The sequence below is a fragment of the Hippichthys cyanospilos genome, chromosome 12 (genome assembly GCF_059441005.1).
Source record: "Hippichthys cyanospilos isolate Australia breed blue-spotted pipefish chromosome 12, RoL_Hcya_1.0, whole genome shotgun sequence".
NCBI lineage: Eukaryota > Metazoa > Chordata > Actinopteri > Syngnathiformes > Syngnathidae > Hippichthys > Hippichthys cyanospilos.
The window spans coordinates 14,557,552-14,572,571 of record NC_142380.1 but is presented as its reverse complement, the minus strand read 5'-3'; the positions used below and the strand labels follow the sequence as shown (position 1 = coordinate 14,572,571).

The 15,020-nt window shown below is 39.9% G+C and overlaps 1 protein-coding gene across 2 annotated transcripts; it reads left to right on the top strand.

Moving 5' to 3' along the window:
* The first annotated feature begins 11,336 nt into the window (after positions 1 to 11,336).
* Positions 11,337 to 14,223, top strand: LOC148415038 (transcription factor HES-1-B-like). Of its 2 annotated transcripts, none has more exons than XM_088429909.1 (4): positions 11,337 to 11,532; positions 11,617 to 11,712; positions 11,790 to 11,877; positions 13,026 to 14,223. In XM_088429909.1, the coding sequence occupies exons 1-4, from the start codon at positions 11,440 to 11,442 to the stop codon at positions 13,451 to 13,453; spliced, it is 705 nt and encodes a 234-aa protein (XP_088286035.1). In that variant the 5' UTR covers positions 11,337 to 11,439; the 3' UTR covers positions 13,454 to 14,223. The 2 variants fall into 2 exon arrangements, with proteins under 2 accessions (XP_088286035.1, XP_088286034.1); XM_088429908.1 differs by having other exon boundaries at positions 13,023 to 14,223.
* Positions 14,224 to 15,020: the final 797 nt, after the last annotated feature.

Below are 15,020 nucleotides of genomic sequence, written 5' to 3'. Positions count from 1 at the left end.
ACTGAACTATGGATAATATGAAGAGTTCATTGGAACGTGTGGCTGGAATCCAATTTAAAACAAAAGGAATATTAGCAAAAAACAAACAAAAAAGGCCCGCTAGCTAAGTTTGATCACTTAAAACATTAACTATCGTGCCTTTGTACTCTATTCAGTTGAATATACAGTAGGTTGAAGAGTATTTATAAATTATTGTACTCTGTTTTTATTTCCATTTTACACAATGTCCCAACTCCATTGAAATGGGGATTGTACTATAAATAGATACTGGCTGCTAGGAGTGTGCAAAAAAAAATAGAAGATTCACATAAGAATCGACATTCTCATTTACTGCGATTTAAATTGATTAAAAATGTCCGTATTGACATTAAAATAAAAAAGAAATCTATATGGTTTCTGTCCACTTCCCTACATTAAAAAAATAAAAAATAAACGAAATGTCTGCTTCTGCACTACGTTGGAGGCGCACTGTGCAATGGTTGGGTATAGCTAGTTTGTTTTATAGCTAGTAGTTGTCCATATGTTGTTTTTGTGGCAAAAGGCATGTTCCTTACAAATCAAAACAAGATACACAAAATATAAAATTGACACTTTATTTTCTTTGCACATTGATGGATTGATGCTGAAATCCTATTTAATTGAATCAAAAATTGTTGTGAGTTGGAAACCAGGTTGGTGAGGAAGAATGAGCTGGCGGAAGCTCGCAGACTGTGACAAAATGAACTAAATCTAAAACAATTTTTGAAATAAGCCAGGAACAAGTTGAAACGTTTTGTAGAGAAAATTTGGACCACATTCGACCAGCGAAACACCACACAAATTTCAACAAATTTTGAGTCGAATTAAATGAGTTTGGTACGTCCCAGTTTTAAAGGACTATTTCTGGACTAAATTGGGACCATAGATAGGCAATAACACTAGCCAATGTTCAATTACTATTTTCAAGCTAAATTTGGACCATATTGGAGAGGCTAAACACAACCAATTTATGGATGACTGTTTTAACACTAAATTTGGACCTCACTCGACAGGGTAAAACACGATCCTATTATAAATGACTCTTTTTGGACTAAATTTGGACCGCATTGGATGGGTTATAACACAAACTAGTTTTCAATGACCATTTGTGGATTTAATCCCCACTCAATTTTGTGGATTAAACTCAAAATTCAAGAACATGTTGTTTCAACTATTTTGGTAGCACAGGTGTAATATTTTGCTTTATTTTGTTTTGTATTAATTGCAATATATAGTAAGGAGAAAACCCTTCAAAGATCAAATTTTCTTTGCATTGTAAATAAAATCTTGAAGTTTTTTGCATGAAGAACTCCCATTACATTTTGAATGAAGTATTCACACGCGGCCCTTCTCGCATGCATCTTGGGGGGGCTGACCTTGGTCACACGTTTTCAGCCGCCACCTACTGATCATTTATGGACTTTCCCAGCCTCCTCGCTGGCTGGCATATGGGCGCTTAAGGGCGCAAGAGTGGCGAAGACAGAGGGCTATCATTTCATGTGGAGATCAGGGCCAATGTATGCAGTGAATGGGTGGATTTAGGGGGGACTGTGAATGAGGGATGGGGGTTCTCAGTTGTACCAAAAGAAAAGATTCTCCCACAGATGAAGGAAGAGCCTTTCGGGAATATTCATGATGAGGACGAGGATGCATCATGAATTGATACGTGTCTCTGACTTGCGCGGATCATCTTTTGGGTAAACAGCACGGTGTACAAAGTGGAGACGTGTTTGCCATGTAGTTTGCAGGATAGTGTTGCCTCTCCACAAAGCAAGATGGCTTTTTTGTGTCCGCCGCAGTATTCCCTTTGTGTCCGTAGAGCAACAGATGGAGACCAGTGGAAAGGTATAAAGAAGCCAAAACACACAGCCTTTCTTTCTCACAGTGAGCCACCCCCTGGAAAAGATTTTCTCAAGCTTGTGCTATTTCAAACATTTCGGACCTCATCTTTCTTCTCTTTTGCTCATGCGCTTTTTTGTCTGAAGCAAGATTTGGGACAATACGCACAGTCTTTATTTACAGCACCGCCTGCAGCGCTTTTAGGGTCCAGCCAGAATAACTTGCGAGTCCTTGTCGCGCTTTTTTTTTACGTGCTCGCGCATGTCTTTTGACTTCAGGCCGACGTCGGTCTGAGTGGGCGCCGGTTCAGATTGATAGTCGGGACACAAGGCCAACCCGACGCTCGCTTACGGTTGGCTTCATGTTGCAGAAGACACAGAGGTGACCTCGCCCGCTAAAAGGTCCACAACCCCACCAGAAGGCCACAAAACCCTTGGGCATGCACTCTTTTCCGTGGGCCTTCTTGCATCCCCTTTCTTTATCGGCGCCTGAATGGGCTCTGTGGTTGGTCAATAAATTCAGTGATTCAGGGGGTGGACAGTTGCAGCCGTGTTAACATTTGTTCACAGGCTTGTCGAAGGGACGCGCCCCGCCCTCTGGCTCTTTGTCTTCTCTGGTCCCGCAACAGGTTAGAAGTCAATGGAGGGCCTTGTGCGGAGGTGGCAGGGGCACGGATGGAGCCGCCTCTCACATGGTGTTCACACAGGGGGAGGACCGGCTCAGTGACACTTGTTAGTGTGGGGCCACACACTACTCCGAGCTCGCCTCCGTTGCTCTCCCTCAGGGCCTGTTCGAGATTGAAACAAACTACTGGTTTATTGTTGGGGTAAGGTGATCTGGACTCAGAGGTCCGCACAGAAAAGAAGCTGGTGGACTGTGGATTAACATCTCAGTTTACTTCTCAGGCTCACAGAAAAATAAGGCCAGACCTTCAACATTCTCTTGCGATGCTTACATTGGACTTTAAATGTTAGGACTGATGTGCCTTTGCGGATCATTGTTGTGATTCCCATCCATTTGTGCCGTGAGGAAAGTATACATTTTCACTTCATTGGTCTGAAAATGAATGAGTCACTAACTTGTTGGTTTATCTATTGCAGCGACGAAGAGTGACAGGCAGAACATTTCAACGGTCTGCCACAAGATGGCGGAAGGTGCGCTTGACCTGTATATCCACCAGTAGAATAGCTTTATGTCCAACTGAACGAGCCCCTTTCAAGTCAAAAAGTACTTTTGGAAGTTATTGCATGAAGTAGGCAAGACCATCATTATTTTTTTCCAACCTCTATTTATAGCAAACTGTAAAAAAGCATAAACAGTTAAAATAATGGATGGATGGATAGCTATCCCGTTATAATAATTTTAATCTAGTTTCCTATGTTGTATGGTAAATGTGTTCAAAGAAAGCACAACTTAATTAGTGAACTTATTTTAACACACATGGAAGAGCAAAAAATGCAAACCGAGCACAGAACAATATTCATGCTATGTATTCTCCTTGAGCTGTATGAATGAATTCATATTGCTTGAGCTAAATTGGAGACTTTCTGTGCCCCTTTTGTTTTAATTGAATTTCATTTCTTCCAATAGACCTGGCCTGCACCTCCCAGCACATTACAGCACAAAGTGGTGATCCATTGGAGGCGCAATTCAAAATTCAAACTCACCCATAGCCTGTACTTAAAAAAAAAAAAAAAAAAAAAAAAAAAAAAAATCTGTGATACAGCGGGTTTTAAATGTGATAAGGCCCAGATGGTTGGCAATAGTTTGGGTCAAATAGTGACGCAATCATCATCATTTGAGTTATATATGCTTTCTGACGCTTTTGTTTGGTGGCATGCCGTGGGATCTCTCTAATGCCAAATTGCAGTAAATGTTTGGAAACACTGATTTTTACAGGCTTTACCCAAACGAAGCATAGAAGTGGGCAACCACACTTGGAGCCACATAAGCAACACACACACACAGGAGGGATTTAGTCAACAAAAAGCTATCTACAGAAAAAGACAAACAAAACCCCGAGAGGGATTTAGAGCCATGAAGTCTGACTGTCATGAGAAGATGAGCGTCACCATGGCTACACAAAAGCCACCCAGCAAGCATGTGAGCTCCGGAGCCAGGGGCCCGGGCCCGCCGCTTGTGGATCACATGCGCTAACCAGGGATTATGTGCATACGTGATGAGCGTTAAGCCGGCAGGTGAAGAAGGGAAGCCCGGGGACAAGGAGGATGCCGTCGCTCTGGCCAGCGCCCTGTTAAAAGCGGGGACTTTTTCCCAAGTGAGTCTGATCTCCTGTGTGAAGGGGACTCAGCCAGAGGTCCTCCAGTGCTGAAAGGGCATCCCCCTGGGCGCCATTCAATGCACAAGTGGCCAAAACGCTGGTCTTGTGAGCCATCTTGAGCGGCGAGAATGAGCCATCTTCACTTTCATAAATCCTAATGCAAACACACTCGTGGATATGGCCTAAGCGTGGCCGAGGATAAGCACCGCCCGCCGGTTACCCCGGCTCCTTATAGAAATAATCATAGAAGAGGCAATTCTTTATGGTTGCGCTGAAAAGTAAGAGCGGACACTTGTTCACTTGTTTGGATTGGAAATTAATTGTTAGCAACAGAAATTCTAACAAATTGGTTTGCTTGTCACACTCTCAAATTAATATTTTTTTTCAACTTTAAATCTGCTAATACACAAATAGAACTTCTCGGTACGTGCATTGACATATCTCAGGCAACTTCATTTTTCAACTACGTTGTCTCTATTCTAATCGCTTTATTACTTAACTTCACAGTATAGCGATGCATTGTCTATGCTGTAGACAAAAACTCTCGTGCATTTCATAATTTCAATGTTAATATTGAAATTCAAGTTCAGTCAGCTAGGTTAGGGACAAATGTTCCAAAAATAGCTGGTTTCGGTGGCGCTAACGTTAGCGGCTAGGCTACATCATTGTTAAGGTGCTTCACATACTGTTTAACATGAGTTTTGTATGCTTCATCTTGATACACATTGACCAGAACTATTTATAGACTATTATGAATAGCACTTGTACAGTGAATATTAGCGTTAACCTTCCTGTCATTATTGCTAGTTGCGACAGGGATCTTGCTGACAAGGTTTCGAAATGTTGGTGAATCGACTGTGGAAAGCAGCAGCATATCTTCTAACATCTCTGAACATCTTGAGGTGGAAGTGGCATCCCTCAGCGAGAGAGCGCAATCCTCTGCGTATTTTGTTTTCGCTAACTTCACGTTACTATGGCACCGCTCTAAATGGTTTGTCAAATCACTGGTCCATTTTCACAAAGTAGACAGATTTTTAGGAGTCGCGACCAAAGTGCCCCTAACGATTATATTTTTCTTTTCTTTATCTCTGACTAACTGAAAGTAATGGATGCATACCCATCTTGTGGACGTATTGTCCATATTCTACCTGTCGTTTCATCTCAGCTGTAGCACATCAGCAAGTAAACATTTTGCCCCAGATTTTCCTCCTCTGATCTGGCGGTGTTTTTGGCAAATTGGGTGGAAAAAAATTCCACTTTCAGGCTTAAAATATATTGTAATGCATTGCGTTACTCTCATTTGTAACAAGTACAATATCACTATTTTTGTGTGTAATATATTACACTACTGCGTTACAGCAAAAAGTCATGCATTACAGTAATTACATTACTTTTGTATATTTTTATTTTGCCAATGACTTAATTGAATTTGGTAAGTACTGTTTCACAGACACCGTACAATAATTGCAGACATTTACAGTAATTGAAAGTGCAAAAAACCCAATGTAAAACATAACGTTGCAAACTTGAAAGTTAGTGAGTACATTATAAAGTGTTTTCCCTCCTGTTATTTGGGTTTATTTTTAGCAAGAAAAATTCCAAATAAAAATCAGGCCAGTCCAGTGTCTATTCAGCAAAAATGCATATCGTTCCCACTGTATTTCTAGCCAACATCCTGCTTAAAGCATGAGGGACACGAGCTTCATGGGTCACTCTATTGCAGCGACTATCCATGGCCATACAGGAATGTGTTTGAACCTCGTCAGAACAAAACCCCTTCATTCCCATGCTGCAAAGACAGCAAAGCACATTTAATCAACCTCCCCCGGCATCTTTTCAAGACGATAGTATCCCCGAACATATTAACATGTAAATACACTTCACTGAAATGCATATAATCTACATGATAACTAGTCCTTTAAAGAGTTGCCAATCTCCGAATGTGGTCGAGGAACACTTTCATGTCTGGGTTTTTAAAAATTAAATGTGAGGCCTCTCTTTGACTCTGTAAAAGGCGTTTTCCAATTTGATGAGGGATAAGATGATGACTAGGATCTCTTTTCAAAGAGTTCAATTAGACTCATGGTCACCCTTCTTGATGGTCTACACAATGGATCGTTAGTCAGCAGGTGGCAACGAGAATCCAAATAGCGTTCACTCTGGTTTCATTTTTCCATTCCCTGTACCGACTTGGAATAATCGGACTTGAAACTGCTCAGGCTGACGCTGACAAACACCAGCACAGACGAGAGGCCTGATCCTCCCCCTCCCTTATGTACTTTACACTACCGTATAAACAGACCCGAATACCGCCCAAAAACTAAACCTCAGCCGCCTCTTATCTCACACACAATTTAATCGAATGCCCTCTAAACCTTGTTTTTAACATCTCCGCCTCCGCTAAACTTGACCATATTTTGGATTCAACCCGTTGCCAAGGCAGTCAGTTATTTCCCATTCCTGATCCCCCACTGACGGCTCTTTTCCATTGATATGGCTACCCTCCCCTGCTCCTTTTTTTTTTTTTTTGTCCGAGTAAAACAAAGCACAGAGTGAATGTGCTCTGAGGTAGGTAAATGTATTCAGTGACATCAGCCAGGATGATTCCATTCTGCCGGATTCCTGTACCACTTGTTTCCAGTCTTGTCTGGGGGCTGGACACTCTGTTGGGCCCATTGTCCCCTGTGTATTCCATACAGAACCGCAATTAATGGAGGCCTTGTCTAAGGCTTCTGGAGCAGAAACTGCTGCTCGGGAGGGGGACAAAAGGTGGGTAGATCCTGCTCCGGGAGTTGCTATGGGTGGGCCCCCCTTGTCTATTTAAAGGGAATTCAAAGGGAGACAGAGCAAGTGGAGCGCTGGATGAGATGTTTAAGTGATCCCTCTGTCTGTTGCCTCCCCTCCTGACCAGGGGATGTTTTCATGCCGGTAGTTAAAAGGGGTCCTCGCTGTATTTGATGATGAGGATGGCCATTTGCCTGTCAACGTTCTTGTAGCTGGGTGGAGGATGTAGTTTATAGCCCAGGTGAGCAGGCATAAGACACATACTGTAACTGGCAAGCAAATTGTGAGGGAGGGGAATTTCCTTGACCTCACTTGTTGCTGACATCGTCTATCAAGTATATATGCTGTGCAGGAAATAGTTTTAAACCAATCTGTTAACTGGAGAAGCAAAATAATTTCATGTAATACCTGGAGACTATTATAATGATTTTCCACATTTAACCCCTGGGGAAAATTTTGACCCCACTCAGGCTTTTTGATGTATGATATTAAAGGAAAACCATGCAAAAAACACCAGGAGCCTAAAATATTCCAAATATTGTCAAAACATAACAAATTTCAATATGCCATGCTGCCATGACTTCTAAATGCTTGCAAACGGGAGGTCAAGAGGCGCACCCTTAGATGTCAAATTTAGCCCGTGTCAGGCTCATTTACTACCATTCAAAATGGGAAATATTGTCAATTTTGGACATTTTGAAACCCCAATGTTTTATCATGAATTTCCCCCGATTTTTTGCATTAATCTTTTCAACAGCAACAGGGCGCAATAGAAATTTTTGTGTTGACACCTCAAAACCATCGCATAGCACTAGCGGCCAACATATGAAATTTGCAAGCCTTTCAATGATTGGTTTAGCCTGGACTCCCATAATGCAAAAGTCTTCAAAAGTCATAATACTCAAATTATGAGACAGTAAATATTCTTATTTTAATTTGATAAATTTATAAATATACAGCGTAGTTACTTTTGCTATTATCACATTTCTACAATTTTTGTACATAGGTTCTCCAACCAAATAAATTATATATGTATGAAGAGGGTTGATGCAATTTAACATTTTGAGAGGTTGAAAGTAAATACACATTCATATTTTACGATGTTATGATCCTTTCAAAGTCAGCCCAAGTTGGGTGATAATGAGGCCAGACTAGTGAAAAACACCTGGACACCAAGGGGTTAAACATAATATGCAACATAAATTTTGGACAATGTAACATGAACTTTGGATTGTAGACACTGTAGACACGGAATTGCTGTATTTTGACTGACATTTCTTCTGCGTTCACGAGTGCTAGGTTTTGTACTTCGAGAAGAAAATATGGATAAATACATGTAAAATGAAACTTCATATGAGACGGTTGGACCTGGCACAAGTCTCTAATTCTCAAGCTGCAGCACATGTGCACATGTCACCACAATATGAAGGGGGGGGGGGGGGGGGGGTGATCAATCCTGCGGTACTTGTCTTACAAGGAAAATCTGTAGTCTTTGGTGACAAAGCCAAAGTAAGCTACTGATGTTTAGACATTAGACATGGTCAAAAATAAGAGGGGTTTGCATTTCAGGTAACAAGTTGTTCATCATGAGATTATATGTTCAAAGTTGCAGCTTTGCCTGAATTTCTTCATTTTTGGATTGACACTTGCACTTTTGATGGTGAGGAAGGTCGGACAGAAGTGAAACAGCAAAATGAATATGTGTTTGGTCTCTGGAAACGAAAATTAATCTTTGCTAATTTAAATAGGAACTGACATGTGCATCATGTGTCAGTGAGGAGTAACTGCCCATAAGCTTAAAAGTATATTAATGTAGTATGACATAAAATAAAAATAAATTTGATCTGCCCAAAGAAACAAGACGTAGCACACACAGTTTTATTGACAAGTTTATAAAATGAAAATTTACTTCCTCTTATTTTATCATCATCATTATTTTTTTAAACAATTTAGTGTTACTTTTGGACAAGAAATTACAGTTTGCTGCTATTGACTGTGTAATTTGAAGAAACTATTGAGCATATAAACAAGAAAAACAGTTGTTAATAATGTCCTATTATTATTGTTTAATAAACTCCCTGGGATTTATCTGCAAAAAATAAAAATGTAAAAAAAAAAAATGTAAATGTGCCCCTCAAATTAAGTAAAGGATACACAAAATGCTACACAGCAGAATGAGAAGCTCACTTTCGCTCTAAACATGTTAAAATTGTTGCAAGACACTCAAATCCAGGTATATCCTGATCCAATGTGACTTGAAGAGAAAGGGAAGGAGGAGTATGTGGTGGTGCTTGACAGACGGTGTCTTGATCTCATGGCTGGCCTGGCTTTTGGGGTCATTTCCCCTCTGAAGGCTTCACAGAGTCTTTCAAGTCTATCAACTACAGACGTAATGACTTTATCAAGAGAAAATGTGCAAAAATTCTAACATTTGAATAGCACAGGCCACAAAATCAGAACGGACTATTAAAGGACCGATTTGTGTCTGCACAATCAACATTAATTATTGTACATAATCATCCATTCATTTTCTATAGCCGCCAGGGTCATAAAGAGGATCAATACTGACTATATTGCCAAATTGCTGTCACCAAGTTGTTGAATTTTCCCATATGCACCTGGGCCATAATTTAAATTTCCCTTTTACTCCACAGCTTTTCCTAAAAGAAATGTGTACTTTTACTCGGATATATACTTTATTACGAGCACAAAATGAAATAAGAAACTTTTCACTGACTAAATGAAGTAAAACTCATCAGTAAAAATAAATTAGATTAGATAGCTGGCTACCAATTCGAACTGCTTACTTTTATTTTGCAAAACTTTCTCTTCTGACGCTTGAAATATTTCAGTAGGGAAAATGTTTAATACAATTACTTAAAGGGATGATTTACGCAACCAGCCAATGAGAGCAGTGAAAAGTAGTAATGATAAAATGAAGCATGAGAAAATTATTAAAGGTAAAGGCATCCTGACTAGTTCTTCTGCCACCAGTTGTCTTTATCATTAATACCACCGGAGGGAGCCTCATAATGTTGTTGCAATACACCAGAGGAAGCTGTGAGCTGAAGTGCCTGGGTGTGAAAGCCATTTTGCATTCACAAAGTAGCAGAGAGCAAGATACAAGGAACAGATAGGACTTTAAGCCAGGCTGTTTTAGCAAGTTGGTAGCATTAAAAGAAAAAAAAAAAAAGCTACACCGTATTTCTCTGAATGCAAGTTTTTTTTGGGGGTCGTTTTATAATCAACCCAAAACAGACCATTTCACATACCTGTGTTTGAATAATATTAATCCGGATATGAAATAAGTTACATGGCTTAAAATGATTATATACACCCCTAATTCGATATACGATGTGTCCGTTTTAGAGTGTTTGCACAGAGCATGCACTTTCGTCGAGCGCTGCCTAATTGCCTTTTTGTTGTCAGCAACAAGCCTGTGTGGATCATTTTTTCAGCGGACTTTGATGCATTATGAAAAGGAAAAGAAGGCTTGACTTGTTCATTAAAGACAAAAAAGCTAGGACAAAGACATGCATGAATGTCAGGGAAGGGCAACTTTCCATGCTCCGAGCTCACCACCGTCCTCACTTGGGTAAAGAGATAATATCCCAAGTAAGATGATCAGCAAATCAACTCCGAAGACATCCATTTCAAAGAAATTGGTTGGGTACGATGATGACTACCCGTGGCAGAGTAACGAGAATGTTTGAATAATTGACAAGGAGATAGGAGGAGCTATTAGGCATTTCGGAAAATCATGATGAGTTTTAGGGCCTTTTGACAAATTAGTATACAGCTGTGTAAAAATAAATAAATAAATGATGCATTTAAACTTCAAATAATTTTATTGTTGCAAATTAGTTTGAGCGTTTGCATCTACGTGCACGCGTACATTGACTCGCACTTGTCTCGTTTCTGCCCCATCCCCTCTCCCCATAACCGCAACAGTGTGTTATTTGCTATATGATAAAGTAATGCGTCTAAAAGTATCGTAATTTTGTCATTTTAATAACATTCCCCACGTGTTTGAATTGGACAGCCATGATCCATGTAACCACTCGGGTCAGGGGTAGACTTATAATTCCATTTTTGTAAAATATCCCCCAATTGAAGTAAAAAACAGTGGGGAGGATTAAGCCTGGTCAACTTGTACAAGGAGACATACGCTAAATTAGAAGGAAAGGTACAGGTGTCTTTACCATTAATCATATGAATTAATCAAATTATATGAAATCAAGCAAGGCTGTGAAAACACAGTGTAGTGTAACTAAATTGAGTGCTGTACGAAGAGCTTTCATTGGTCCTCTTGACTGAGCTGAAGCACGAGCCGCTCGCGTGCGGCCCCCCCGTCTCTATAAATAGACCCGCAGGGTCTGTTGACGTAGTGTCACTTTGGCCAGCGACAGACGTTTGTCATCGTCAAACTGCTCGGAGCTTTGCCAGGAGAAGGCGGGACTCGATTTTAACTTTTTTCCCCCCTCTCTCCTCCTCAAGTGGAAGGAGTACCTGTGAAGATGCCGGCCAGTACTTTGGAACGAACAACTTCATCTGTACCGAGCGAGAAAACCACTGTGGAAAATACAAGGAGCCAGACGTCGGGCAGAAAGGTAAGTTATTCTCTCATTGCCTTTGACAACGATTGTTGTTTTTGGTCATATTTATATTAAAATGTATTTCGTGTGACTTTCAAGTCTTCCAAACCTATTATGGAAAAGCGGAGACGGGCTCGAATCAACGAGAGTTTGGGCCACCTAAAGACTCTCATCTTGGATGCGCTCAAGAAAGACGTAAGAACCAGCTACTATACAATATTCGCCTTGTAGATGTTGCATTTTAGAAAATGATAACTTGAAAATGTTTTTAGAGCTCCAGACACTCGAAACTGGAGAAGGCAGATATCCTTGAGATGACTGTGAAGCACCTCAGGAACCTGCAACGATTTCAGATGACAGGTAAAGGATTCATTTTCATCAAATATAATCATATCTATTCATCGGTTTTGCTTGAAAACACTCACTAATTCAGAGCTTTTTCATGATTTTAAAAGTGATCAAAATGCAGAATAATACTTAAATCGTAGATGTTATTCAAGGAATCTTGATGGAATTATTTATTTAACAAAAAATCTTCACACAACACAATGTTTCTCAATTGAGGTTCTTCAGAGCACTATTGCTCAAATGACATCTTTGTAATTTCTCAGCTTGATCAATGGTGTTCAAAATGTATGCAGTGGGCAGATCATTTACCTTCCATATGCATTAATTTTTCACATTTGCTCCTAGTCACTTTGTTCTCCTTAGCATTGTTTTGTCTGATAGTAAGGATATAATGCTGATATTCCCTTATTAAAATCACCCCAATATCATCATCGCCATGTTACAAAAGTTGCATTGTGTACTAGGTAGACCACAATGCTTAGTTATCACATAATATGAAAATAAGGCATCTCAAAACTGATACGCAATAAATTGGACACTGAACATCATGTTGCGATATGCATATTGCGTCAGTTCATTTTGCAATATCCCGATATATCGATATGATTGCCTAGCCCTAATCATTAAAGTATCGTGAGGTTCATGTCAGGATAATATATTTCAGAATTTCAATTTGTCATGGAAGCGACGGCCCTCACCGTCAACTTGTTCTCTCACAGTCTCCATCTTAGAGATGGTCCTCAAAGGGCCAACCAGTGTCATGCAGTGAGTGGTTCACGCTGACACCTAACGCGATTTTGAAAACATGAGCGTGCTCGCAGCGCATTTCCAGAAGTGCGACAACAGGACTGCTGCTATCTTCTGGCGGAATATAAAAAAGCGTATTTATAGTACGTAGTGTATTTTCTTTTAAGAGGCCTCATATGAGGCTATTTAAGAGGCTTCATTTTTCCATCGCTATTGGTCAGTGGGTTGGTATCATTTTAAATAAATGTCACTTTTTTATTTCAGTTTTTTTGGGGGGGGGTTTGGGTTAAATCAGAACATGATGTTAGTGTGGTACTGTGTTGATGTGAGTGCACAACAGCAGAGGTTACAAAACACCTGAACAATGTTGGCACTCCTCTATATAATCTTTTTTTTTTTTTTCTCCTCAGCAGCTGTAACCACGGACCAGTCGGTCCTGGGCAAATACCGGGCCGGTTTCAGCGAGTGTGTCGGCGAGGTCACCCGTTACTTGTCCACGTGCGACGAGGTCAACTCAGAAGCGAGGACCCGCCTGCTCAGCCACTTGGCGGCCCGCGTCTCCCAAATGAATGCCGTCAATTTCTACACGCCTCATTCGGGCCCGCTCGGACAAACCGGTATTAACGGCCCTCAGGTTCCTCGCAAAAGCGTCTCACAGATTCGCCCCGCCGTCGATACCGTAAATCTCCACAGCAGCTACCAGGTGGTTCCAAATTCCGATGGACATTTTGCTTTTCTTGTTCCCAGTGCAGCTCTCACACCTTTGGTTGCACAGAGCAGCCATTACATGTCTCCCGGCGCACCCGGGCTCACTTCAGACTCTGTTTGGAGACCCTGGTAGGGTAGGAAGAGATAATGGGACTATCGCATGATTTGACCTGATTTTTATATTTCATGTAAAGGTACTGGAGATTACAATGTTTGCTATTTTTTTACTTCTGTGTTTTTCCAACATTGTGAAGCCTCGGCACATCATCAAAAAAATGTCGTAAAAAGTTTGGAAACAGCCTCTAATTAAGTGTTATTTCCTGATTTTTATATTAATATTTAAGTCTTCAAAATTATGATAAAATATTGATGGGATGATTTGTTAAACAAAAACATGTTTGTACAAACGAAGCGTGCGTTTAAAGTTACATTCTTCACTGTAGTCAACTTTTGCCCAGGTACCGATTTTGTACATCTTGGTATTTTCTCAATAAGCTTAATTATTTGCATGATTGTGACTTGTAATGACTTGAATGAACTCACAACTGTGCGTTTTCAAGAGGTCATAGCTTGAATTTCTTGACCTCTTTGTGTACCTTCGACCATTTGAGTTTGAAGATGTTTCCAAATGTTGGAGAACTATTGTATATACTTAAATAACATTTCAATTCACGCACAAATTCATTTTGTGCAAAATCTGGGTTCAATTAAGCGCACAACTCATGTTCTATTCTATAAATGGCAACGGGTATAAATCCAGGTCAATCGTAAATTCTGGCATTCCGTGTAACACTATTTTACTATTCTGCTTGTCACTATATGTCATTGGCATAGATAAACACAGATACATCTTTGGGAATCATTGATCTATCATGGCACAGTTTGTTAGCCTAATGAGGTGAACGCGGTTAAGAAGCACTGTGATTTTGAAGATGAATAAAATGTTTCTATCTTGTTGATGAAACTGAAGTTCATCAGTCCTGCGCTCGAAAAATATTTGAGTAAAAAATAACCCACATATGGGTAAAAAAAAAAACAAAAAAAACAACTGACCCAATATTTTGGTCCAGCTTTCTCTGTTGTTTTGTATTTTTAGGTTGCTTTTAGGTTGTCTTCTTCAATATTACACATTTTTGGTGGTTGTTTTGTGCAAAACAACTCACGAGCTTAGAGCAAATCGACCAAAATATTTCTCCCTATTTTGGGCCACAATTGGGTTATTTTGGTGTTTAGAATGTGTTGTAGTTTACTAAAGTTAGCAACTGGGATGCAAAGAATGTGCTTTAACCTCAGCCAGACTAGAACATCTCCTGCTCAGAGCCTAAACTTTGCTCACAATGTTCATATTGCAAAACTATTGTTTTCAAGTAGTGTAAATTGAAAGAATCAGTTGAAGAATCAAAGTCAACACACTGACTTTCTGTATAGACAATGTTTGAGTATCATTGCATTGTTTTTATCCTTTCTTCAGTTAGGAATCTCAAACAGCGGTTAATGTAGTATCGACACAAAAAAATAGAAAAAGTGTTCATTCGCTGAGGGGGAACTAAAGTGTGAATCTTCTCAAATTAATTTGGAACAGAGATAAATTTTTGCTGTTTATTTTACTGATCAATTCAACAATCAGTTTTCAGTTGCTCAGTTTTGGAAGTTGAGATACATCAGATTTGGTTTAAGTACAATTCAAACATGAAGAAATG

What these genes read in the sequence shown, in the direction of transcription:
- LOC148415038 (XM_088429908.1), top strand. Translation starts at nt 11,440, where the DNA reads ATGCCGGCCAGTACTTTGGAACGAACAACTTCATCTGTACCGAGCGAG. An exon ending in TGGATGCGCTCAAGAAAGAC is followed by an intron (nt 11,713 to 11,789) that starts GTAAGAACCAGC and finishes AAATGTTTTTAG; the next exon opens with AGCTCCAGACACTCGAAACT. An exon ending in GCAACGATTTCAGATGACAG is followed by an intron (nt 11,878 to 13,022) that starts GTAAAGGATTCA and finishes TTTTCTCCTCAG; the next exon opens with CAGCTGTAACCACGGACCAG.